Source organism: Typopeltis vanoorti, chromosome 2, assembly GCF_054136105.1.
Source record: "Typopeltis vanoorti isolate ZY-2024b chromosome 2, IOZ_Tvanoo_1.0, whole genome shotgun sequence".
Lineage (NCBI taxonomy): Eukaryota > Metazoa > Arthropoda > Arachnida > Uropygi > Thelyphonidae > Typopeltis > Typopeltis vanoorti.
In genome coordinates, this window is record NC_143550.1 from 146,360,072 (window position 1) to 146,386,197 (window position 26,126).

Genomic DNA, 26,126 nt, shown 5'->3' on the forward strand with positions numbered 1-26,126 from the left:
GTCATGCTGTTTCTTGATATTTTCATTTTCAATATGATTCTCCCATTGATGTCATCTGCTTACTTACCTACTTTGTGTCCGAACACTCATATCCGTGGTCTCTGTTATTTGATTAACTGTTTTATTTCTAACTTAGCTTTCATATCAATAAATTAAAATTGGCTTAAACAGTGTTGTGTATACTATTAGTATCAGTGGTGCACTTAGGATTTAATCTTGGATGGAGGGCGACACTCAAGATTTAATCTTGGGGGGGGGATCCGAGTCGAGTAGATGATTTGAGAATAGATACTACGCATTGCATATACGACCTATGACTGAGCATCTGCAGTGATCATGAATACATGATACCCATGATCTCCTCTGGCCTGATTTGGGCAAACAAAGTAGCGCTCTGTCCGCTCGAGTACTACCTGCTACCTCGTTTGCCTTGCATTCCCAGTGGCCGTGATTCTCGAGAGGTATAGGGTATTCCCACCTTATGTGACCACTGATTCATAAATAGTATAGAAATAGAAGACATGACACAACATAAATTAAAAAAAAAAAATTTTAATTAGGAAAAGATTTTGGAAAATTTTCTAGTGTTTTTTCCTTTTTCTTTTTTGCTAGCTTTGCAAATGATTAGTATAATGTTTTAACTGAATTTATTTAGTGTACTAGCCACCATATGAGCTTTGCTTATGCTGTTGTGTATATTTCCATATTTTATTCACCATCTTCACTAAAAACATTCAAACATTTACATATGGCTAATATTTTAAGTGTTCTACTTATTGTCATAGTCTTTGTCTTTTTATCACTGATTTTCATGCCAAATTTGTTACAGCAGTTGCTCAGTTTAGTTAAGGAATCTGTTGACATAATTTATTTAGGATTATGACATCATCTATAACTTGCTGGCCTTATTGGTCGAGCGGTTAGCTTATTAACTCTTCAGCTAATAGGCTATAGGTTTGAATGCCATCATGGGCACTTGTGTTTGTAATTGTCATTAGGTGGAAGATTAAATATGTCTTCTGTCAGACCACTGCCCCCACTTACTGGAAGCCTGAAGTGACATGAAAAGTTGCATGTTTGGTCTCTAGAGCAGTGTTTCCAGCCTATGTAAATAATAAATAAAAATAGAAAAAATATATGAAATTAATAAAAAAAAATCCTTAGGTTGAGAGCCACAAAAAAACCTGCAAAAAAAATAAAGAGCTGAGATTAACAAGGCTTAATATAGACTATGTATTGCTTAATATAATGTCCTGTTTTACACCATATACAGTAACTGTGGCATTTATTATTATTATTATTATTATTATTCAGGCCTCCATGGAGTCAAAAGACTCATCGTGGGAGGTCCTTCCTAAGAACATAAAGTCTGTCAAGACTAATCGAGGGGGAATCCCCCCCCCTAAGAAACACAAAGTCTATCATACCACTCCTTAAACTCATTGACCATTCTCGCTCTCACCACTCCATCAAGCAATGCATTCCACAGTTCAACCACCCTCCATGTAAAGAAACCACTCCTAACCCTCTTGCTCACAGTTTCCTTTCGTAACTTCCAGGGATGGCTTCTTGTCATCACTCCTTCCCGCTGTTCAACCAAGCGAAAGAACTCCCCAGCGTCAACCTTGTAACCACCTCTCAACAGTTTAAAAGTCTCAATCATATCACCTCTCCTTCTATCCACCAAACTCTGCAGTCTATATTCCCTCAGCCGATCCTCATAACCAAAATTGTACAATCCTGAGACCGTCTTTGTCATCCGTCTTTCTATCCTTTCCACAGTTAATTTATCCCCTTCAAATCCTGGGGACCAAATCTGAGAACAATAGTCTAAGTGTGGTCTGATCAGAGACTTATACAATGGAATGATAACCCTTTTATCTCTGCAGGTTAGTGTCCTTCTCATAATCGTAGCAATCCTCTGTGTTACCTTCACCACATTTACAATATGTCCCCTAAATTTCAGGTTTCTATCAATCATCAACCCCAGATCTCTTGTCTCCCCTACTTCCTCCAGTATAACTCCTCCCATAGAGTATGCAGCATCCCATCAATGTTTCTCAAACCTTACATTTTGCTGCATTAAACTGACACCTCCCCCCATTCATTTGCCCATCTATCTAGCTTATTCAAATCCTCTTGCAGGGCTACCACATCTGCACTATTACTAATAATCCTTCCCAGCTTCGCATCAACTGCAAACAACCGAATATCCTCTTGCAATCCACTGGCAATGTCATTGATGTAAAGGTTAAACAATATAGGTCCCAGTACTGAGCCCTGTGGGACCCCACTTGTAACCTCTGTCTCCTTGAAACTGCTCCACCATACACAACTCTCTGATACCTATCAGACAGGCAATCCTGAATCCAGTTGACCAATCTGACATCCAGACCCATCCAGACTGCAACTTAAATATCAGCTTATCATGTTGCACCCTGTCAAATGCATTCGCTAAGTCTAAGAAAATTGCAGTATATGCCTTTCCCTCATCTAATGTTCTTGTAACTTTATTATAAAAGGCTAGCATATTGCTAAAACAAGAGCACCCTTTCACAAATCCATGTTGACTCTCACAGATAACATTACCCTCATCTGCCCAATGCTGTATATGGTCCCTCACTACTTTCTCCAAGATCTTAACAACTACTGATGACACACAGACTGGCCTATAATTAGACACTTCCAGTCTGTTACCACCCTTATGCAATGGCACCATCTTACCTTCCTTCCATTCCCTGGGCACCTTTCCCGCAGCCAGACTTTCATTGAAAAGCTAGGTTAAAGGCACTGTCAGTTCCCTAGCACATTCGCTCAAACTCGTGGTGAAATACCATCCAGTCCCACAGCTTTACTGACATCCAGAGTGTGTTTCAGTTTCTGAAACACACTCTCCTCCTGTACCTCTAAACCTCGAACCTGCCCTATCCCTCTAGCATTAAAACAGATTCCTCTAGGATGAAATACTCCAATAAAGTGTTCATTGAACAATTCTACTATGTCCGTTGCATCAGTCACTCTATTCCCATTTTTATCCCACAATATCATTCTTCCACAGTCATTTCTCCTCCTACTGGCCACATATCTAAAAAATTCCCTAGGATTTTCTTTGGATCTTAGGGCTAATCTCCTCTCATATTCCAGTTTCGTCTTCCTTACCATACTAATCACTCCTCTGGCCTGTGTCTTATACTCTTCATGCATCTTCTCTTCTCCTGTCTCCTTATATCTCTTCCACAGCCTCTTTTTCGCATGCAATTCCTGTTTAATATTGTTTGTCATCCACTTTACTCCAAATTGTGTCCTCTTCTGCACTCGTAGTATACAACTTACCATTGCTGCTAACAAATATTCTTTCACAATTTGTCATGCACTAATGATATCCCAGCCTTCCAATTCCTCCCTCCATGAAACTTCCCGAAGTTGATGTCTAAGACTATTATAATCACCTGCTTTATAATTCCACATAAGTTCCTGTCTCTTTGATACTCATTTTCCAAGTCAAAACCATATGGTCACTTTCTCCAACTGGTGGGAAAGATGTCATCTCAGTTATTATCAGCTCTTCTGATGCTATAACCAAGTCCAAAACTCTTTTTTTGAGCAGCTTTTTCTCTTGGTACCATGTCACATGCCTTTTCCAGATCTCATCATCATCATCAAATTCCTGCCATGTACCCTCAAGGGGTGTACAAGATATGATAGTACTACATGAAAAATATTACATCGTTATTAATTTCCTATCTATAATTTTCCTCCAAATCAGTCTGTTACTTGTCAAGACTCCAACATTATCAGATCTTATATTTCTATCGTCTAAAGCACTTTGTACCACATCAATCCACCTATATCTTGGTCTTCCTCTGGGTTGTTTTGCTGCCAACCTGACAGAGAACACTTGTTTTGCTAATCTTTCCTCACCCATTCTGTTTAAGTGACCATACCACCTGAGATTCGCTCTGCTAACGCATTCCTGGAAGCTGACAATGTCAAGTTCTTTCCTAATATCCTCGTTTTTAATATGATATTGCCATTGATGCCATCTGTTCACGCCTATAATCTTTCTCAGGACTCTCATATCTGTGGTCTCTAGTCTTTGGTCAAGTGTTTTACTTCTGACCCAGCTCTCAGATCCCTAAGTTAAAACTGGTTTGATCACTGTCTTGTATACAGCTAATTTAGTGTTCCGACTAATTTCTCTCTTATTCCATATGAATTTATTCAATTCACTTCCTACCATACCAGCTCTGCTGATTCTGTTGTCTATTTCTATATTTAATTTACCGTCTTCAGTAAAAATCGTGCCTAAATAGCTGAAATGTTTTACTTGTTCCACAGATTCTCCATTCACAACACAGTTGACATTTTCAATGATTCTGCCTATTTTCATTGTCTTTGTCTTTTTATTGCTGACCTTCATACCATATCTATTACAACAGCTATTCAATTTAGTCAGAGAATCTTGCAGACTTGTAGCAGATTTATTTAGAAGTATAACATCATCCGCATAAAGCAAAGAGCTGACATTAACATCTCCAATTTTGATATCATGTTTAATACCACTTTCCTTCATAATGTGATCCATATAGATAATGAATAACAGAGGCGATAATGTACATCCTTGTCTCACACCAGATTTAACATTAAACCATCTTCCTGTACTTTCTTCAATTCTAACTGCTGACTTACAACTCAATTAAAGACTAAGTATTGCTTGATATAATGCCCCATTGACACCATATAACTGCAGCGTATTGAATAGCTTCTCTCTTGGCACCTTGTCATATGCCTTTTCCAAATCGACAAAACTTAAATACAGATCTTTGTTATATTCCCATGCTTTCTCGACTATTTGTCGTAAAGTGAAGATCTGATCCTGACAGCCTCTATTTGGCCTGAATCCAGCTTGTTCTTCACCAAGCTTTTCTTCCACAATTCTTCTCAACCGTTTCTCAAGTATACTTGCATAGATCTTGCCAGGAACACTCAATAGGGAAATACCTCTGTAATTCTCACATTCAGTTTTATTTCCCTTTTTATATATGGGTACTATGAGAGCTGTACTCCAATCATCGGGAATTCGTCCCTCTGTCCAGGTTTTCTGAACTATGCAGTGCAGCCACTGTAAGACTCTTATACCACCATACTTCAGCATTTCTGGTCGAATATCATCTACTCCTGCTACCTTTCCATATTTCAAGCCTTTGATGGCTTTTTCTACTTCAAGTATGGATATGTATTCCTGATTGCATGCCTGGTCAGTGTTTTTTACCACTGTGCTGTCATCACTGCTTGTTTCATTTAGCAGTTTTTCAAAGTAATTACTCCATACTTCAAGGATATCTTTTTCTCCCGTTTTCCAGATCTACAAAACTTAAATACTGTATACTCTTTTTTTTTCTCTGATGCATCAATCCGAAGATTGGTTAGTTATAGTAGCATGTCAAAACATCCTATCTTGTGATCTCCATTTTATCTCTTCATAATTTTTAGTGACAGTTAGCGTCATTATGTTATTTATGTAGGAAATTCTTGGTTTGCCTCGAGGCCTCTTTCCTTTTACAATCCCCCTTCATTATTTTTGTAATCAGTCCCCCCATGCCTGAATGGTGTCCAATTAGGCTTTTTCTTCTCTTATTGATGTGGTTCATTAGCGACTGGTCTTCATGAATTATGTTTAGAACTTCTTCATTGCTTTCTTCATTACTTCATTCTTCATTACTATAATAAATTTAGTTTAATTCTTTATCCAAGTCTGTGCAAACAAAGTTTGCGCCTGAAAGTATCTTCAGGACTGGGGTAAGGTAGTACACTGGGCAACTCGTTGCAAAGGTGGAGCAAGCTTACATCACTCTTGTCTCAGTATCTCCCATAATGCAAAACACATCTCCTTGCAGATATGTATATTGTTATGCATTAAGGGAAGGGCCACTACCCAGACCTTTATTGAGGTCTCTTCAGTGGGAGCCAGGCCCAGATGTGGAGATACCAGGCAGATAGCGGCCCTTCCCTTAATGCATAACAATATACATATCCGCAAGGAGATGTGTTTTGCATTATGGGAGATACTGAGATAGGAGTGATGTAAGCTTGCTCCACCTTTGCAATGAGTTACCTGGTGTTGTACTACCTTACCCCAGTTCTGAAGATACTTTTAGGTGCAAACCTTGTTTGCTCACACTTGGATAAAGGATTAAACTAAATTTATTATAGTCTAACCAAGTGAAAAATAAACTTTCAATATTCTTCATTACTGTTCACTATTTCATATTACACATTTCGTATATGTCATATGATCAAATGACTATTTTTTCATGATATAACATAATGAAATACTGTTGTTTCCCTTTGCTATCTTAAATTCTTGATGCACAAAGTATTGAAGTATTGCAATTTTTGTTTATTTAGGAAGCAGACGAATCTTTGATCTACATGGAAAATGTCTTCTTGGAATGCAAGTTTATCGTCATAATGAATCACTGACCTATGATCAGTGTACTCAGTGCAGATGTAATGTAAGTACAAAATGGAATGAAATGTTACTGTATTAAAATAATTCTTGTTATTTAATGTTCACTATTTTAATATTCTTCCATCTGAAGTATGCAAATTTCTGATTTGATAGAATATAGGAAGACCTTCTGAGAGAGAGAAAACTAAGACATATGTATAGTTATTTCTAATCTGGTATAAATACTTGGAAGCTGATTATCAATCATGTTGCTGTTTAATGGAGAAAACACACATCTAGAGATAATACAGTAATTATTAACTAAGTTTATTTAGCTAATAAATTACTACACTAATATTTCACCTTGGTCACCAAGGCATGGCTATGGGCACAAAAAAATGCAACTAATTTCATGCAAACACAGAGTATGAAAGGCAGTAACCTATAGTCCTAAACTCACTTGGTAACTCACTTCAGGTTTCAAAATAACTATCTCCCAAATTTTAGATAAAGTGTGGCAATTGAATTTTTTAAGATTTGGTGAATGCTGGCAGATTCTAAAATAATCTCTTTTATTTTATCTGCTCCTGTATAAAAGGGAGGTTTGCCCATTGGATCCACTGATTCATATCCATTTCATGGTTTGCTACACCAGAATATCTCTAATGCAGATACTGGATATAGTTTCTGTGCTTCTCCAGATGGATATTGGCAATTCTTCCTATTTGTCTAGTGAAAATTTGCAGGAGCAAGAGATGTTGTGGACTCCAGAGTGGTCTACATGATGGAGAGGATCTTTTGGTGAGTGGATAATGTTGTAACCTTTAAAAAACCTCATGACATTTTTTTCTGAGGTATCTTTGATGTAGGGAATGATAATGGATAAAATAGCTCCTCAGGTTCTGAAATCAAGTGGGATAGATAATGCAAGGTCTGAGAAAAGTAGGGAAGGCCAAACCAGATATTAAAGTTTATCTGTCTGTGCTAATGTTAGAATCATCTGGAATAATAGGGAGGAGCTTTCAGCAAGTTAATTCAACTTTGCTAATTCAACTTTGCTAAAGATAATGAAAGACAATGAGCTTTCAGCAAGATAATTCAACATTAGTAAGACTTGGTTGATGGAGGATGATATAGGGATAGAATGCAATGGATATAGTATTTTCAGAGAGCAAGGAAACAGGATGGGGAAGGGATTTTGCTAATGAAAGAAAAAGAAATGAAGCCAAAAAAGAATCAGAGTAAAGCAAGATGATAGGGATGAAGATGGCAGTGCATTTGAGGCTATCGGTGTGAGATAGAGACTAGTGGGAAGAAATATATAGTAGGTTTCTGCTATAGGTGGGGGGGGGAAGAGTGCAGGAAAGAATGTGGATCACATGCATGGACAAATTAGCACAATAATGGCAGTGTGAGTAATTATTATTTGGAGAATCCATCATTTAGGAGAAGTTATATACATATAATTATATAATTGTATATAATTATAGAAAGTACTGTTATAGCTTCGTCTTTGTCTTTTCTCTTATTCTTAATTTAGTTATTATCTATTATCAGTTAACTCGCTTGCCGACAAATTTGTATTATTTAATAACTGCGCCAGCTAGCAACTAATTCTGATACACTATCCAAGATTACTTTGAAAGAAAATGCAGGGATCATGAAGTATGCAGCCATCGTCCCGTTTCTTATATTACTAGTGGATTCCCCTTTTATGCACGGCTCATAATTTTCCAAGCGGTAATTCAATCCACAGAAAGCATGACAAACTTATTTGATTTACACATAAAGATATACGTTTATTTTTAGCACAAAAACATAAAGATACATGTTAGCTAAACCTTTAATTAAGTTAGAGTCTGGGTTCCCTCCTTTTCTTAACTTTACACATCCAAAATTTCTACACTGTAATTATTATTATTATTATTATTATTAAAACAAGACCTCATGGAGTCAAAGACTCATCTAGGAGGTCCTTTTATCTCACACACATCTCATCATACCGGGTCTTAAACACATTCAAACTCCTTGCAGACACCACACTCTCAGGCAAGGCATTCCAATCATTCACAACTCTGCACGAAAAAAACCTGCCTCTCACTCCCCTACTCACACCCTCTTTATACAGTTTCCAGATATGACCTCTGGTTCTCCCCTGATCTCCCACTATTCTCTGTAGAACTTCTCCACCATTGATCCTATAACAACCCCTTACCAACTTGTAGGTCTCTATCATATCTCCCCTCTTCCTTCTCTCCACTAGACTCTGCAAATTACATCTTTTCAATCTTTCCTCATACTCGACATTCCAGAGGTCAGAAACTACCTTAGTCAGTCGCCTTTGCACCCTTTCCAACATATCTTCATCCTTCTGAAAACCAGGTGACCAAATCTGGGCACAATAGTTCATGTGTGGCCTAATCAAAGCCTTATACAATGGAACAAGAATCTCCCTACTTCTACACGTCAGTGTCTTCCTCATCATTCCCAGAAGTCTTTGTGTTGTCTTCACAATTTTGGCGATGTGTCCCCTAAATTTTAGATCCTTATCCACTATCACTCCCAGATCTCTTATTTCCTCTACTTCCAACAATATATTCTCACCAAGCATAAATTCTGCATCCCATCTTTGTTTTCCAAATTTTAAAACCTTACATTTTGCAACATTGAACTCGCATCCCCATTTGCTTGCCCAATCACTCAATTTATTCAAGTCTTCTTGCAAGGCCACAACATCTTCACTATACTTTATGGTTCGTCCCAACTTTGCATCATCTGCAAACAACTGAATATCTCCATCCAAATCTTCGCCAATATCATTAATATACAAGTTAAATAGTAATGGCCCTAAAACAGATCCCTGAGGCACTCCACTAGTGACTTTCCTTTTCCTGGATATTGCACCCCCATACACAACTTGTTGATACCTATCAGATAGCCAGTCTCCAATCCAATGCACTAATCTAATATCCAACCCCATCTGCTCTAGTTTGACTGTCAACTTATCATGAGGTACTCTATCAAAAGCTTTTGCAAAATCCAAGTATATTACTGTGTATCCTTCTCCTCTGTCCAAGGATGCAGTCACTTTCTTGTAATAAGTAAGTAGATTACTAAAACACGACCTCCCTTTAGCAAATCCATGCTGTCCATCAAAGATTATACCATTGTTGTCAACCCAACTCTGGATCCTAGTTCTCACAAGCTTCTCCAACAACTTAACCACAACACCTGACACACAGATAGGCCTATAGTTTGATGCTTGAGTTCGATCACCTCCTTTATGATGTGGCACAATCTTGCCCTCCTTCCACTCTTTAGGGACTTGACCAAGTGCAAGACTCGTATTAAAAAAATATGTCAAGGCAGGTGTCAACACTCTGGCACATTCCTTCAGAATACGCGGTGATATATTATCAAGTCCCACAGCCTTATTTACATCTAGTTTACTCAACTCCCCAAACACCTCTTGCTCACTTACAGTCAGTCTCTCCTCCCCATCATCAACTGCTCTTAAGCTCTCCATGAAGTCACATTCACAAGATTGAAAGATCTTTATGAACTGCTCATTAAGTATCTCCACCACACATTCTGCAACAGCTGTCTTTATACCATTTCCTCCAATCAATGTCATCCTTCCATAATCATTCTTTCTTTTGCTGGCTACATATCGAAAGAACTCCCTAGGATTCTTTTTAGCTTCATTAGCTAACTGCTGTTCATACCTCTCTTTAGCTACTCTCACCAACCAAGTCACTCTCCTTGCCTGGTCTTTGTAGAACTCATGAAATTGGTTACTTCCACTTCTCTTATGCTGCCTCCACAATGCCCTTTTTCTCTGTATTGCATGCTTAATCTCTTTATTCATCCATCTCACACCTAACTTATTTAACCTTCTCACCCGTGGTATACATTTAGACATTGCATCCATTAAATATTTTTTGAAAATCCCCCAAGCTGCATTGATATCTTTTCCAGCTAACTCCTCATTCAATGCTACACCTGCAAGCTGTCTCCTGAGCTCTTCATAATCACCCCCCCTTGTAGTTCCACATATACCCTTTTTTCACAGGGGTCCTTGCACTGCTGGCAACCACCCAAGTAATCACCTCATGGTCACTTTCACCAATTGGTGGATGATTTGATACCTCATTGATAATTACATCCTCCGATGAGATGACCAAATCCAAGACCCTTAATCCTCTTGTGCCCTCTGTTACATACTGTCTGAGGTAGTTATCCCTCAAAAACTCAAGAAACTCATTTTCTTTACTTCCAGTTGCTATCTCTTCATTCCAGTCTATATTGCCATAATTAAAATCACCCATAATGATCACCCTTTTCTTATTTGCTTGGCTTATTTGACTATACATTTCACTATCACCACCATCCACATTACCAGGTCTATAACAACATCCCACCAAGTATTTGATTCTATTCACCTCTATCTCACACCATACTGCCTCAAAACCACTGGCCCCATTTCCCTCTTGCATCTCTACCTTGTATGGACATAACTCTTTCTCTATCATCAATAGCACTCCCCCTCCCTTTTTACCCCTTCTATCCTCACGAAACACATCATACCTTCCCATCTCTATTCCTGTCAGGATGTCATCCTCATCTAACCATGTCTCACTTATTCCGACAATCTCTGGGTGCACAGACGCAATTAGTGCAACCATTTCATCCGCCTTGTTTCTTATACTTCTAGCATTGGTATACAAACACAACAACTCATTTCTGGATCTACAGCTAGTTCCACTGATACCACTCACTCGATGTGATCTCTCCATGCTGGACTGGGGCCATTTCTTTTTCTGCTTCTTCATTTTAGAACCCTTTGCAATTCCATCTGTTTCCTTTTGATCCCTGATCATCCCATTACTTTCCTGCCTACACATTCTCTCACCTCCTCTTGGAGCATCCACCTTTCTCACGCTGTGTATCCCTGTCCACCCTGAGCCTTGCCATTTCCCTGCTCCTCTTGCACACCCATTCTCTCATTTTCTATACTCATACCACTCACTTCCACATTCATTTCCACTCCTTCAATCTCTCCTGTCTTACTCTCCTGGTCTTCCACATCACTCCCCTCTCGATCTGATTCATTCTCTCTATTCACTTCTCTACCTTCCAGCAGCAGTCTCTCCAAGCGACTCACACCATAACTACTCAAATGCAGTCCATCGCTCCCATACAGCTCACTTCTTCCCTCAAACTCATTCCACACATTAACAAACTGTACTCCCATCTCCTCACACATTTCAGCCAGAATATCATTCATAATCCTTGCTCTCCGCCTCATTTCACCACAATCATACCTAGGCAACACACTGACCACCCTTCCTGTCACACTATTCTCCTTTATCTTTCCAAGCAGTCTCCTGACATTCATTTTGACATGCTCTTTGTTCTCTCTCAAATCATTCGTACCAATTAATACAATTAACTCTTTTGCTCGTTCCCACCTCATATTCAATGCCTCAATCACTCTACTCATTTTACCACCTGGAAAACATACCTTGTGCATTTTATCCTCTAGCACACCTTTAATAATGGAGTCACCATACAATGCCACTCGCTCATCTTTTGTTATCTCTTTCATGCCATCATGATTTATTTTAATAGTTTTGACCTGAATTCTCTTAATTTCATTCCGCATCCATTTCATTTCTTGCTTCATCCAATCCAATTCACCTTCTGAACCTTGCGACACATTCACTCTATCATTAAATCTTTCTAACTTTCTAACTCTCGACCCCTCTTCTCACTTTCCCTCTCATTCATCCTTCTTTGTTTCCGTACTTTCGGTCCAACATACGTCCAACTTTCACTATCAATCTTCTCACTTTCACTCTCACATATCTTTCTTTGTTTCCGTACTTTTGGACTTACATGCGTCCAACTTTCGCTATAATTCTTCTCACTTTTACTGTCATTCATCTTTCTTTGGTTCAGTACTTTCGTTCCAACATGCGTCCAACTTTCGCCATCAGTCATTCTTTTTTCACTATCATTCATTCTTTCGATTTTTTTTACTTGCAATTTCTGCACCACGCCATTTCTACTTTCATTCGTTCTCTCAATTTCGTTTCTTTCCACCTCACTTTCGTCCCTTTTAACATCCGTTACGGTTGTCAAATCGCTCTTTTTCTTTTTTCCTGATTTTTTAACATTTTTTCGCCTGTCTTTCTCGCCATCCTCTTTCAAACGTGCACTCACGACACAATCGGTACTAGCACTTTCTGTCATCAACTTCATATTCGCATTCATCAATTCCTCGTTCAGGTCGCATTTCGCACACACCCTTCTTCCATCCGCACTAAACATCCACAAATCATTTACGTAGTCGAAGGAATACATATAACAGACCTCACACTTAACGAACCGACTGAAATCCAAATTAAAATCCTGGAATGACAATGCCGCCGCCATTTTTTTTTTTTTTTTTCTCTGCAGGTTACTAGGTCTAATATTAACGTTTTCGTATTTAGTTTAAGCAAGAAAAAAAAAAACCACACTAATAATATCGGTAGCGTACAACGTTTACAGCCGCTCTTACTTAAACAATTACGCATATATACTTAATTATTCCTAGTAAAACTTATCTGAATCAGGAGCTCTTCAGAACACGTTCGTAGCTCTTGACCTACTGAATCCTTTATATTAACACAAATCCTTCACTTCTATATATATAACCATCCTCAGACTCTGACAACTTATACTAAATTACCTATTTACTATCACACATGTAAATTACATATATATACAAGTCAATTCTGTAACTCTGACATAGATTTCTTGAGGCAATGCTCCTTCTTATATTTTAGACTTAATCCTCCCCCAAAATTTTAGTTAGCATTCAGTTAGGTTTTAACAGTATAACATTATTGTCCTTTAGACACAAACAGTTTGTAGCCTCGGTCTGCTACTCGGCTCAAGCCTAAGATGCCTTTTCCTAGATATAGACAAAATGTCCAAAATGCAGACAGTTCTTGTAACACTTCACGGAAATGGGCTGTGTTCTTAAAGATCAGTTCTCCTTACTCCACGGTTACTCCGATATTAATATGAAAAGATTTCTGCTTACCGTTCTTGCTTTACCTGGATATTCGGATCTCCTTACTGTACTTTCTTGAATGGCGACTTCACTATTCCTTTGTTCCACACTAAACGAAACACTTTTACTCTGATTAATACACTGACATTAACTCATCAGTGGCCCTTTCTTCTTAGGAATCTGGATGCATTATAGCTGCAGCTTTGTTCCACGTAGCACACATAGCAAGGGAAGACTCTTGCTACGCATGGCAGCAAGCTATTCACAACTATGCAGCCTTCCGCACAGGAAAACCAGGTACCGACGAAACGAGAAGAAAAGCGAGCGATTTAAATCCCCGCCGAAACCTATATACTACAAAACAGCGCCCTCACTTGGTGGTGTCGTCATACGTACGGCGGCTGCCGATTGGATACCGTAGCCACGAACTGCCTTTGACATGGCTTAAAACTATTATTAGCTTGTACACATCCTTTTAGAATTTATACATGATTATCTGCCTTAATAAATATACAATCACTCTCTATTTGGTTTATGGGTTGCTTTAACATTGATTGGATTTTACAAATCTGAATACATACATGTTCTTGGGTTATCAATGAGCACATTTTCTGTTTGGAGGCATAAGTATGTCCTTATCCACTCCTTCTGAGGTAACCCCTATGTTGGGTTGGGGAAAGGGATGACTCATCACATTTTCTCGACACAACAATACTTAATATTTTTTCATAGATGCTTGCAAAAATAAGCATTTGGCCACAAAATGTCAAAATGTTGAAAGAACAAACAAACAAAAGCTGTTGGCTTGGCCAGAGTTTTTAGTAGTAATCCTGGATCCTGAAGATAAAAGCTCAAATCTTAGAGTCTCTAGATCAAACCCTGAAAAGCAGGAATCATGCTTGCTACATATATGAAATGGGAGATGGCATCTATGCAAAGTCCCCAGTGAGGTGGTATTTCTGGATCATGAAGATCACATAGACATTTCCTTCAACTAGAAAAAGTATGCATTTTTGGTATGATGTTCATCTATTTATGGACATTTAAATTATTATTATTATTATTATTATTATTATTATTATTACGTGACACTTTCATGGAGTCCAAGGACTCATCACGGGAGGACAATCTACTCTACTTTGCTAAATACATCTCACCCCCTCCACTACTACTTAATTCTCCTACTATGACATTACTACCATCAGCACCATCTACCACCCAACCCCAACAACAGTATTTTTGTCTGTAAATTGTGTGTATTCTGAAGGTCAATTTGTCTCTGTATGTGGAATGAAAAACCCGAGGGTCTGGGAGGAAAAACCCTGCTACCTCTGTAAGATTGGCTAACTCACCTTCATTTGTAAAAGCCCATATAAGGATTACAACGAGAATCGAACCCAGGTTTGCTAGATGTGAAAAGCTGAGTACATCAGAAATCCAATCTGCAATCTTTGAATCATTAAAAAAAAAGCCATAATAAGACAATGACCAGGTTATTTTAGAAATATAGAACTGTAGAAAATCAGCAACCTCATACTCATTAGAAGATGTGGCTGTTATAGCTGAGTCTAAATCAAGAAGAGTTTGTACACAGAATTCACACAGTTATTATTATTATTATTAAATGGGTATCTCCATGGAGTCAGAAAACTCATTATGGGAGACCCACTCTAACCATTACTCACACAGTTCCTTAAACTCATTTACCTCTGGAAATTCAAGTCATTCACTAATCTCCAAGCAAAAAATCTAGTCTGCACACATACACAAAAACACACCCTTACTAACCAGACTCTTATACAACCTCCAGGGGCAACTCCTAGTTTTCTCTTGTTACTTTTCATGTATTGAAAACTTTCTTTTGTGTTAGTCTTTTATGTCACTCTTTTCCATCTGTTAGCTAGACTTTGCAACCCACACAGACCTTCAATCTATCCTCGTAGGGACCATTTCACAGATAGGATCCAGAAATGAGCTTTTTGCTCATCTCTGGATCCTATCCACCACCTCTTCATCCTCAAGAAACTCAGGTGACTGAATCTGTGCACAATAGTCAAGATGCAGTCACATCATAGCTTTATAAAGAGGGATGATAAGCTTCCTATCTCTACTTGTTAATGTGTTCTTCAACATTCAAACATTCTTTTGAGCTATTTTGTATACTTGAGCAATATGCCCTCTGAACTTCAGTTCTCTGTCCCCCATTAACCAGCAGATCCCTGGTCTCATTAATTTGCTACAATCCAGTATTTCACTGTAATACAGAATATCTAATATTTTCATATCAGAGTGCATAAACTTACATTTTACAACACTAAATTGGCTACCATTATCCTTACCCACATTACCAATTTATTTAAATCATCCTCCCCAGTTTTGTACCATCAGCAAACCATTGAATATCCCTAAATCATTTTCTATATCATTAATATATGAATTAAACAGTAGTGGCCCTATTACAGAGCATTGAGATACTCTACTAGTCACCCTCATTCTCCTAGATTCTACTCCAACATATACTACTCTCTGGTGTCTGTCTGTCAGCATCCTTCCTATCCATGCCAGCTTCATATCCATTCCCACTTGCTCCAACATATGAATAGGTTTCAATGGGGCATTCTGTCAAATGCCTTTGCAAAGTCTAGAAGTAATGGTGTAGCCATTTCCCTTATCACTTTCTGCTGTTACTCTATTATAAAATATGAGTAAATTACTAAGGCAGGATCTACCTTTGCCATGCCAGCTACAATCCAGTATTTCACTGTAATACAGAATATCTAATATTTTCATATCAGAGTGCATAAACTTACATTTTACAACACTAAATTGGCTACCATTATCCTTACCCACATTACCAATCCATGCCAGCTTCATATCCATTCCCACTTGCTCCAACATATGAATAGGTTTCAATGGGGCATTCTGTCAAATGCCTTTGCAAAGTCTAGAAGTAATGGTGTAGCCATTTCCCTTATCACTTTCTGCTGTTACTCTATTATAAAATATGAGTAAATTACTAAGGCAGGATCTACCTTTTATGATGCTGTGCTGCTCACCAAAGAATATTATATTTCTATCCACCCATTCCTGAATTCTACCTTTAACCAACTTTTCCAATACCTTACTCACCACTCCTGAGATATTAATTGTTCTGTTACTTCTGTTGTTTTGGATCTACTTTTATGCAATGGGACTGTCTTACCTGCTTTCCAGCTATTTAAATTAAACAACGTCATCAGAGGCATTGCTAGTTCTCTTACACATTCTTGTAGCACATGGGCCAACATGCCATCCAATCCTACTGCTACATTTACAATGATATTTTTTGATATGCTAAGCACCACCATTTCAATTATCTCAATTCTCACACCTGTCTCTGTCACATCAGCAAGTTCAAAATCTTCACTTGGATGATAAACCCTTGCAAAGTGACCACTCAGTAACTGAATTATTTCTTCTGCTTCTGTCACTTTCCTACCATTGACATTGATTAAAGTCCTTCCATAATCTTCCATCTAATTATTGACCACTAGTATGGATTTTGCCAATCGATATCCACAGGAGATTTCCTAGCCTACATCACACTTCTGAACCCATTCCATTGACAGAAAGCTGTACCATTGCTCTTGACATCTGCAAGGCTTTTGATATGGTGTAGCATCTAGGGCTTCTCAACAAGTTACCATTATTTTGACTGCCTTCATCCTTATGTAATTGGATTGCAGTTTTCTCTTAGATCAATCCCTACATGTAATGGTGGATGTTTTTTTCTCTTCAGACTTTCCTGTTAATGCTGGTGTCCCTCAGGACTCTGTCATTTCACCCACCCTCTTCCTGATTTATACAAATGATTTGCTCACATTCACTGCAAACCCCATTCATAGTTTTGCTGATGATAGCACACTCCACTCATGTAACTCATATGACAAGTCTTACAGTGCTGTGCTCAGACCGTATCAAACTTCGAGATCACCTACAATAAGTACCTTGAACCCAGAGTATCCTTGATCGAAACTGGTAATTAATTTACGGAATTAACAACGCATATAAAGTATATTAATTAAAGATAACTTTAATGAATCACTTCTATATTTCGGCAATGTCACATTGCCATCTTCAGGAACATAAAGATATGGTATGTGCACTAAGGAACTAACAAAGCAAATGAGGAAGAAAGTAAGAAACTAATTTTGTTCCTAAAGTCCTAATGGTGCCCTCTTGCGGGCTAATTTGGTAGTTTTGGCAGTTGGGCTGAAGTTCTCATAATGAAAGTCTCCCAAATTTGGGGCAGTTTCATGCACCCAAATTTGTTGAGGTTAGGAACGTTTTTTAGAGCTGCTGAAGATTCTTTGAATAATCTTTCGTATTTAAACTTGCTGCGATGGATTATTTTTGTTTTCTTCCAACGAATTTTATGGTGGGTATCTAAGGCATGGTCTGCCAGCCCAGAGCGGCTGTACTGGTGAAACCGGATGTAGTCTTGGTGTTCTGAAATCCTGATATTTGTTGTTCTGCCTGTTTGGCCAAAGTAGGACAATTTGCAGCTGCAAGGGACCTGGTATACACCAGGTAGGTCTAGGGGAAGTGGTTGGTCTTTGGTAGAGCGGATAAGGGATGCCAACTTTTTATATGGTCTGTAACAGGAAGTAAGGTCATATTTTTTGAGGATATTAGTTATTTTTTCAGAGGTGCCCTGGATGTAGGGGATAGTGATAGACTTGGTGTAGTCTTTATTGTGGAGGGGGGGAGGGGGGTTGTGGTTTACAGGTTTTAGTATTTTTTGGGGGTTGTAGCCATTGGCTAAGAAAGTGTTGAGGATGTGGTTTAGTTCCATAGTCAGGGCCTTGTCATCTGAGCAGATTAATTTTGCCCTGTTATATAGTGTTTTTATCACCCCATATTGTTGTGAGGGGGGGGGGATTGCTGGTGAATGTATCTGCCAGTGTGGGTGGGTTTTCTGTAAACAGAGAAAACCAAAGATCCATCAAGCTGGTGGGTGATTAAAGTGTTCTAGGAAGGGGAGGGTGTTGTTTTCCTCTTTTTCTAAGGTGAACTGGACTCTGGGATGTTGGTTGTTTAAGTGTGTTAGGAAGGAGTGGAGTGTGTCTGAGCCATGTGGCCAAATAGCAAACACATCATCCACATAACGAAGCCAAATAGTGGGTTTTTGTGGGGCGGAGTTTAAGGCTTTCTCTTCAAATGTCTCCATAAAGAAATTGGCCAAGGGTGGGGAAAGTGGTGAACCCATGGCTGTCCCCTCTATCTGTTTGTAGAACTTTCCTTGCCAAACGAAATAGCCTGAGTTCATTGTGAACTGAAATAGGGCTGAGATATTGGGAGGAAACTTGGCTTGGATGAGCTCAAGGGTTTCTTTGAGTGGGACATTAGTGAATAGGGAGGAGACATCAAAACTGACCATTATGTCAGTGTGTTGGAGTGTGAGGTTTTCTATACTGGCTTTAAAGTGGGCCGAGTTTTTTATGTGTGATAGTGTGTTGCCAGTGTAGTGTGTGAGCGTTTTGGCTAAATGTTTGGCTAATTTATATGTGGGGGAATCAAGGCCATCCACTATGGGATGCAATGGCACATTTTGTTTATGTATTTTTGGGAGTTCATATAATAGGGGGGTCTAGAGTTATAAGGTTTAAGTTTGTTGGTGACTTCCACAGGCCAAGAAGTGACTTTCTTAAGGAGTCTGTGGATAGTTCTAATCTGAGAGCTGGTCGGATTATATTCAATGGGGAGGTAAGTAGTACGGTCTCGTATTAAAGAATTTAGCTTACCTTTGTAGTCTTTTTGATTGAGTACCACAGTGACGCTTCCCTTATCAGCTTTGGTGATTACTATTTTTTTGTTGTTTTTTAATTCTTGTAGGGCTGTATATTCGTTTTTGGATAAGTTGGATTTTGGAGGTTTGGCTTTAGTGAGAACACCGACTACATCCAGTCTCACGTTGTTGGCGATATGGTTAGGCTTACTACTAGTATCCTTGATCGAGATGAAGAAAACCCCAGACCTCCACTTACTTTTGATAATGCTCAGCTTATTAGTCCAGACCAAATATCTCTTATTGGACTGATTCTTACTCCAAACCTTTCCTGGCGTAATTATATCACTTCTATAGCATCATCAGCTTCCAAAAAACGTGGCATTCTTTTCTCCTCAAGATAGTACTTCTCTGATGAGCAGTTATTCATTTAGTATAAATCCCAAATCCAACAATATTGTTCTCATGTTTCTAAAAATTCTTGACTTGATGCTGTTCTGTTGATTAATGACACATCTTGTACAGACTTTCTTCAGCCACTTTCCCATAGAAGATCAGTTTCTGCATTATGTCTCTTCTACAGATATTGCCATGGCCATTGTTCAACAGAACTAGCATCCATTATACCTCCCATCTCTGTCAGATATATAGGAACTCATGCTGCAGCTGCTCAACATCCTTTTTACAGCCGAACTGCATGTGCACTGAACCTGCTACTCCCAGTCATCTTTCATTTCATCCACCTCAGTCCTGTGGAACTAGCCTCCCCATAAAGCATTTCAAAGAACTACAACCTCCAGCAGTTCAAGAAGTATATCAACAGATTACTCTACTCTTGACCCATGCCCACTCACAGTTATTTGCTGTAGGTGCTTCTGCCTTTTGCATGTGTGGGAGTAATATGTATAAAAAAAATCATTCTTCCTCTTACTTACTACATACTAGAAAATACCTTACTACATATCATTCTTCCTGTTACTTACTAAGTAGGCTAAAGGAAATCTTTTAGGATTTACTTTAGTCTACTTAGCTTTCTCTCATACTCTGATTTAGCTCTGCTTAACATATCAGTCACCCTTTTTACTTGAGCTTTGTGTTGCTCATGAGTATGCTGATCTTTTTTTCTTGTATATTCCCTACACCTTTACACAGTTTTTTTTTTTTTTTGTAGCTCCTGGTTTATATTGTTACCTATTCATTTAACTCCTGCTTGGTTACTAATCCATACTTGGAATGGCCTACATCCTGTTGGATGAAGGCCTTTCCAAGATTACAGCAAAGCTGTATGTCAATGGCTCCCCTTTCCCATATCACTCCTGCAAATTTGATGATATCATCAATCCATTTTGATTTAGGTCAGTGTCATGGTTGTTTTTCCTCTTGTTGAATCCAATCCACTATGTCTTTTGTCTATCATTGATCTTGTCTTTGAGCAATATGTCCAGTCCAGTCTACTTCAGATGTTTCACTTTTCCTGTGATGTCAGAGACTTTGGTTTGATTTCTTATCTCCGTATTCCTTTTGTGATACAGTCCTATAATACCAAGCATACTTCTTTCCACCATACTAAATTGTGTTCTTAATTTTTGAATTTTCTTTGCATTTAGTGTTTGTGTTTCACAACCATATGTCAATATATGAAGAATACATTGATTAAAAACCTTTTCAGTCAAAATGGTAATTGGCTTTTATAAGGGTGGGAGCCTGAAAATTCTGTTTTGCTAGTAATTTGGTATTCATGGATACGATTCTGTAATTCATGTGCAGTTGAAGTAAAGATAATATGTTATCTACAAAGAATAAATGACTTGAATAACTTCCATTTATCTTCAGACCTTTCTCTTCCCAAGCAAGAAGTTTGAATATTTCTTCTAAGCATGATGTGAATCAATTTGGAGATATTGTGTCATCTTGTTATACTTCTCTCTCTATTTCCACAATAGAGATGTTTCCATTGAAATGAATTGCTGCTATTGCACTGGTGTATGCTGATTTGATGGTCCTGAATGGCTCCTTCACCTGCTGGTTTCATAATACTCTAAGTATTGCACATAATGGTAGTTGATATTCATTACACTGTTCAATAATCTGTTATGCAACTTAAATATGGTCCATTGTACTAAAGACACTTTGAAAGCCTGCCTATTCTTTTGGTTGTGCTAGATCTAGTGTTGCAGAAAGACTATGAGCCAAGACTTTTATAAACCACCGATAGTAGACTAATGGGTCAGTAGTCCATCAAGTCTCCTACTTAACCTTTTTTGTGTATCAGAATAATGATCCTAGATATGTAGTCTAATATTGTTTTCCTCAAATCCCTGACAACTTCACAGAAACTGTTGAGACTAACAGTTTTTGTGAATTTCGTGTATGTATCCTAGTCTGTATGAATTTTTTTTATTTTAGGACTTAATGAGTAAATAAATGAATGATTAAATGCAATCCTGGCCTGAAATTACAGTGTGATGTAAAATGACTATAATTCTACTAGTCGATCGGTACTTGTTATGAGGTACTACTAACAGTAAGCAGTACTTTGAAATGCTTCAAAATTGTGCATCAAAAGTGATTTCTTAATTTGAAAATGTTGACAGTCACATTACACAAGAAGATGTTTCTTACATTTTTTTTGTTTATTTATTTTTTGTCAACATATAGTTTTCCCAGAATAGTAGTTGCTAAGGGTCCAGAATAGTCTCTGTGAAATTAATCCCTGTATTATAAGTCCAATTTCATAATATTTTTTCTTGGAAGGATGGTCAAAGAAATGATTTACAGACTGAACAAACAAACAAACAAACAAACAACAATAATAACAAAATAATCCCATCTTTGATAATTTTCTCATATGATAAAGACATATGAGAAAATTCTCCATATCTATGGAAGGGAATGTGGCTTGATGCTTAATGAGTGGGCAAATGAATGGAATACTTTACTGGAGATATGGGTGAATGGATAGTAAATGAATCCATGGTCCTTCAAGATCTGTGATGAATCAAAACATCATAGTCTGGTGTTAATTCTACTTGAAAAGTTTATTTGACTACATACAAAGAAGATAAGGATAATCTGACATAATCTGTATTATTTATTGTTTTGTAGGTATCCACTAGTATATGTAACCGAACTGTATGTCCTACTCTTCATTGTCCTCCAGATCACCAAATATATAATCCAGAGCAGTGCTGCCTTCAATGTAGAGAGCCAGAAGAGAAAAAGGCAGTGTGTAGTTTTTCTGGTAGGATATATGAGGTGAGCCATCTGTTCTTGTCCTTTATTACTTTTTTGGTGTTTGATAGTTTTTAAAGCTTAAGAAAAACTTTTTACATTAGAGGATTGTTTATATATATTACACACACATGCATGCACGCATGCACACACGCGCGCGCGCACGCACACACACACACACACACACACACACACACACACACACACACACACACACACACACACACACACACACACACACACACACACACACACACACACACACACACACACACACACAGGATTGATTATTATAAATAACTTGGGTGATAAAAAAATGGATTTGTTTCCAATGACAGCCATAAATACAAACATGAAACAAAACAAGTAAAAGAAAAACAAAAAAAAAAGCAGAAACTTAAGTGCTACAAACGCCCAAATATGTGATCTTTCACTTTTTTTGCAAATGCTATTATTATTCAGGTACTCCATACATTCACAAGTTTAGTTGAAGAAGGTCCATCTTAGAAATACAGAGTCTGTTATGATACCATTCCTCAAACTTGTTTGCTGCTTACACTCTCACCACCCTCTTAAGCAATGAATTTCATGGTCCAAACCATTCTCATCGCAAAGAAAGCTGCTTCTCACCCTCTTACTCACCACTTTCTTTTGCAGTTTTCAAATGGATGGATGGCTTCTTTTCCTTGTTCCTTCCATTTTTTCTACCATATGAAAAACTTGGTGTCAGTCCAGTAAATACCTCTCAACAATCAACAGTTTAAAAGTCTCAGTCGCATCACTCCTTCCTCTTCCATCCATGAAACTCTGCAGTTTGCATGCCCTCAGTCTATCCTCAGCTAGTGTTACACAGTCCCAATATCATTTTTGTTATGTGCTTTTGCATCTTCTCCACAGTTATTTCATCCCCCCCCCCACTTCAGATCCTGGAGAACAGATCTGAGTTTGATAATCTAGATGTGGTCTGATGAAGGGCTTTATACAGTAGAACCACTACTCTCTTATTTCTGCTGGTCAATGTGGTGAATGCAGCCCAATGAAATACTGCAATACTAAGAAACACAATTCTTTGAACTGACCTCACTATTATTATTATTGTTATTATTACCACCCCAAAACCTCATGGAGTCAAAGACTCATCTGGGAGGTCCTTTTATCACACACACACATACACACAGCTCATCATACCGTGTTTTAAACACATTCAAACTCTTTGCAGACACCACATTCTCAGGCAAGGCATTCCAATCATTCACAACACTGCACGAAAAAAACCTGCCTCTCACTCCTCTACTCACACCCTCTTTATAGTTTCCAGGGATGACCTCTGGTTCTCCCCTGATCTCCCACTATTCTCTGTAAAACTTCTCCAGCGTTGATCCTATAACAACTCTTACCGACTTGTAGCTTTCTATCACATCTCCCCTCTTCCTCCTGTCCACCAGACTCTGCAAATTACATCTTCTCAATCTTTCCTCATACTCGACATTCCAGAGGTCAGAAACTACCTTAGTCAGTCGCCTTTGGACCCTTTCCAACATCTCTTCATCCTTCTGACAACCTGGTGACCAAATCTGGGCACAATAGTCCATGTGTGGCCTAATCAAAGCCTTATACAACGGAACAAGAATCACCCTACTTCTGCACGTCAGTGTCCTCCACATCATTCCCAGAAGCCTTTGTGTTGTCTTCACAATTTTGGCAATTTGTCCCCTAAAGTTTAGATCCTTATTCACTATCACCCCCAGATCTCTTATTTCCTCTACTTCCAACAATATATTCTCCCCAAGCATAAATTCTGCATCCCATCTTTGTTTTCCAAATTTTAAAATCTTACATTTTGCAACATTGAACTCACATCCCCATTTCCATGCCCAATCACTCAATCTATTCAAGTCTTCCAATAAGGCAACAACATGTTCACTACACTTCGTACCAACTTTGCATCGTCTGCAAACAATGGAATATCTCCATCCAAATCTTCACCTATATCATTAATATACAAGCTAAACAGTAATGGACCTAAAACAGACCCCTGAGGAACTCCACTAGTGACTTTCCTTTTCCTGGATATCGCTCCACCCCTACACAACTTGTTGATACCTATCAGATAGCCAGTCTCAAATCCAATGCACCAATCTAATATCCAACCCCATCTGCTCTAGTTTGACTGTCAGCCTATCATGAGGTGCTCTATCAAAAGCCTTTGCAAAATCCAAGTATATTACTGTGTATCCTTCTTCTCTGTCCAAGGAAGCAGTCACTTTATTGTAATAAGTAAGTAGATTACTAAATCATGACCTCCCTTTAGCAAATCCATGCTGTCCATCAAAGATAATACCATTGTTATCAATCCAACTCTGGATCCTAGTTCTCACAAGCTTCTCCAACAACTTAACCACAACACCTGACACACACAGATAGGTCTATAGTTTGATGCTTGAGTTTGATCACCTCCTTTATGAAGTGGCACAATCTTGCCCACCTTCCACTCCTTAGGAACTTGACCGAGTGCAAGACTCATATTAAAAAAATATGTCAAGGCAGGTGTCAACTCCCTGGCACATTCTTTCAGAATACGTGGTGATATATTATCAAGTCCCACAGCCTTATTAACATCTAGTTTACTCAACTCCCCATACACCTCTTGCTCACGTACCGTCAGTCTCTCCTCCCCATCATCAACTGTTCTCAATCCTTCCATGAAGTCACATTCACAAAATTGAAAGATCTTTATGAACTGTTCATTAAGTATCTCCACCACACATTCTGCATCAGCTGTCTTTATATCATTTTCTCCAATCAATGTCATCCTTCCATAATTATTCTTTCTTTTGCTGGCTACATGTCGAAAGAATTCCTTGGGATTCTTTTTTGGCTTCATTAGCCAACTGCTGTTCATACCTCTCTTTAGCTACCCTCACCAACCAAGTCACCCTCCTTGCTTGGTCTTTGTAGACCTCATGGAATTGGTTATTTCCACTTCTCTTATGCTACCTCCACAATGCCCTTTTTCTCTGTATTGCATGCTTAATCTCTTTATTCATCCATCTCACACCTAACTTATTTAACCTTCTCACCCGTGGTATACATTTAGACATTGCATCCATTAAATATTTTTTGAAAATCCCCCAAGCTGCATTGATATCTTTTCCAGCTAACTCCTCATTCAATGCTACACCTGCAAGCTGTCTCCTGAGCTCTTCATAATCACCCCCCCTTGTAGTTCCACATATACCCTTTTTTCACAGGGGTCCTTGCACTGCTGGCAACCACCCAGGTAATCACCTCATGGTCACCCTCGCCAATTGGTGGATGATTTAACACCTCATTTATAATTACATCCTCTGATGAGATGACCAAATCCAAGACCGTCAATCCTCGTGTGCCCTCTGTTACATACTGTCTGAGGTATTTATCCCTCAAAAACTTAAGTAACTCATTTTCTTTAATTCCAGTTGCTATCACATCATTCCTAATTCCTAATTCCTAATTCGATCTTTACAGTATGCCTCTCCTGAACTTCAAACCTCCTTCAGACATCACCTTAATATCCTTTACTTCTTCTACTTTCTCCAGCATAGTTCCAAACTCTGCTTAATGCAGAGTTTGGT

General features: G+C 38.4%; 1 protein-coding gene across 4 annotated transcripts in view; it reads left to right on the plus strand.

Moving 5' to 3' along the window:
• The window catches only part of LOC150109505 (BMP-binding endothelial regulator protein-like), a 356,022-nt gene that overhangs the window by 151,462 nt on the left and 178,434 nt on the right, over nucleotides 1-26,126 (plus strand). For all 4 annotated transcript variants that reach the window (XM_090408745.1, XM_090408720.1, XM_090408731.1 and 1 more), the window contains exons 8-9: nucleotides 6,409-6,515; nucleotides 22,387-22,536. In XM_090408745.1, coding sequence (XP_090264871.1) covers nucleotides 6,409-6,515; nucleotides 22,387-22,536 — 257 coding nt within the window. The remainder of the gene's footprint in view (nucleotides 1-6,408; nucleotides 6,516-22,386; nucleotides 22,537-26,126) is intronic.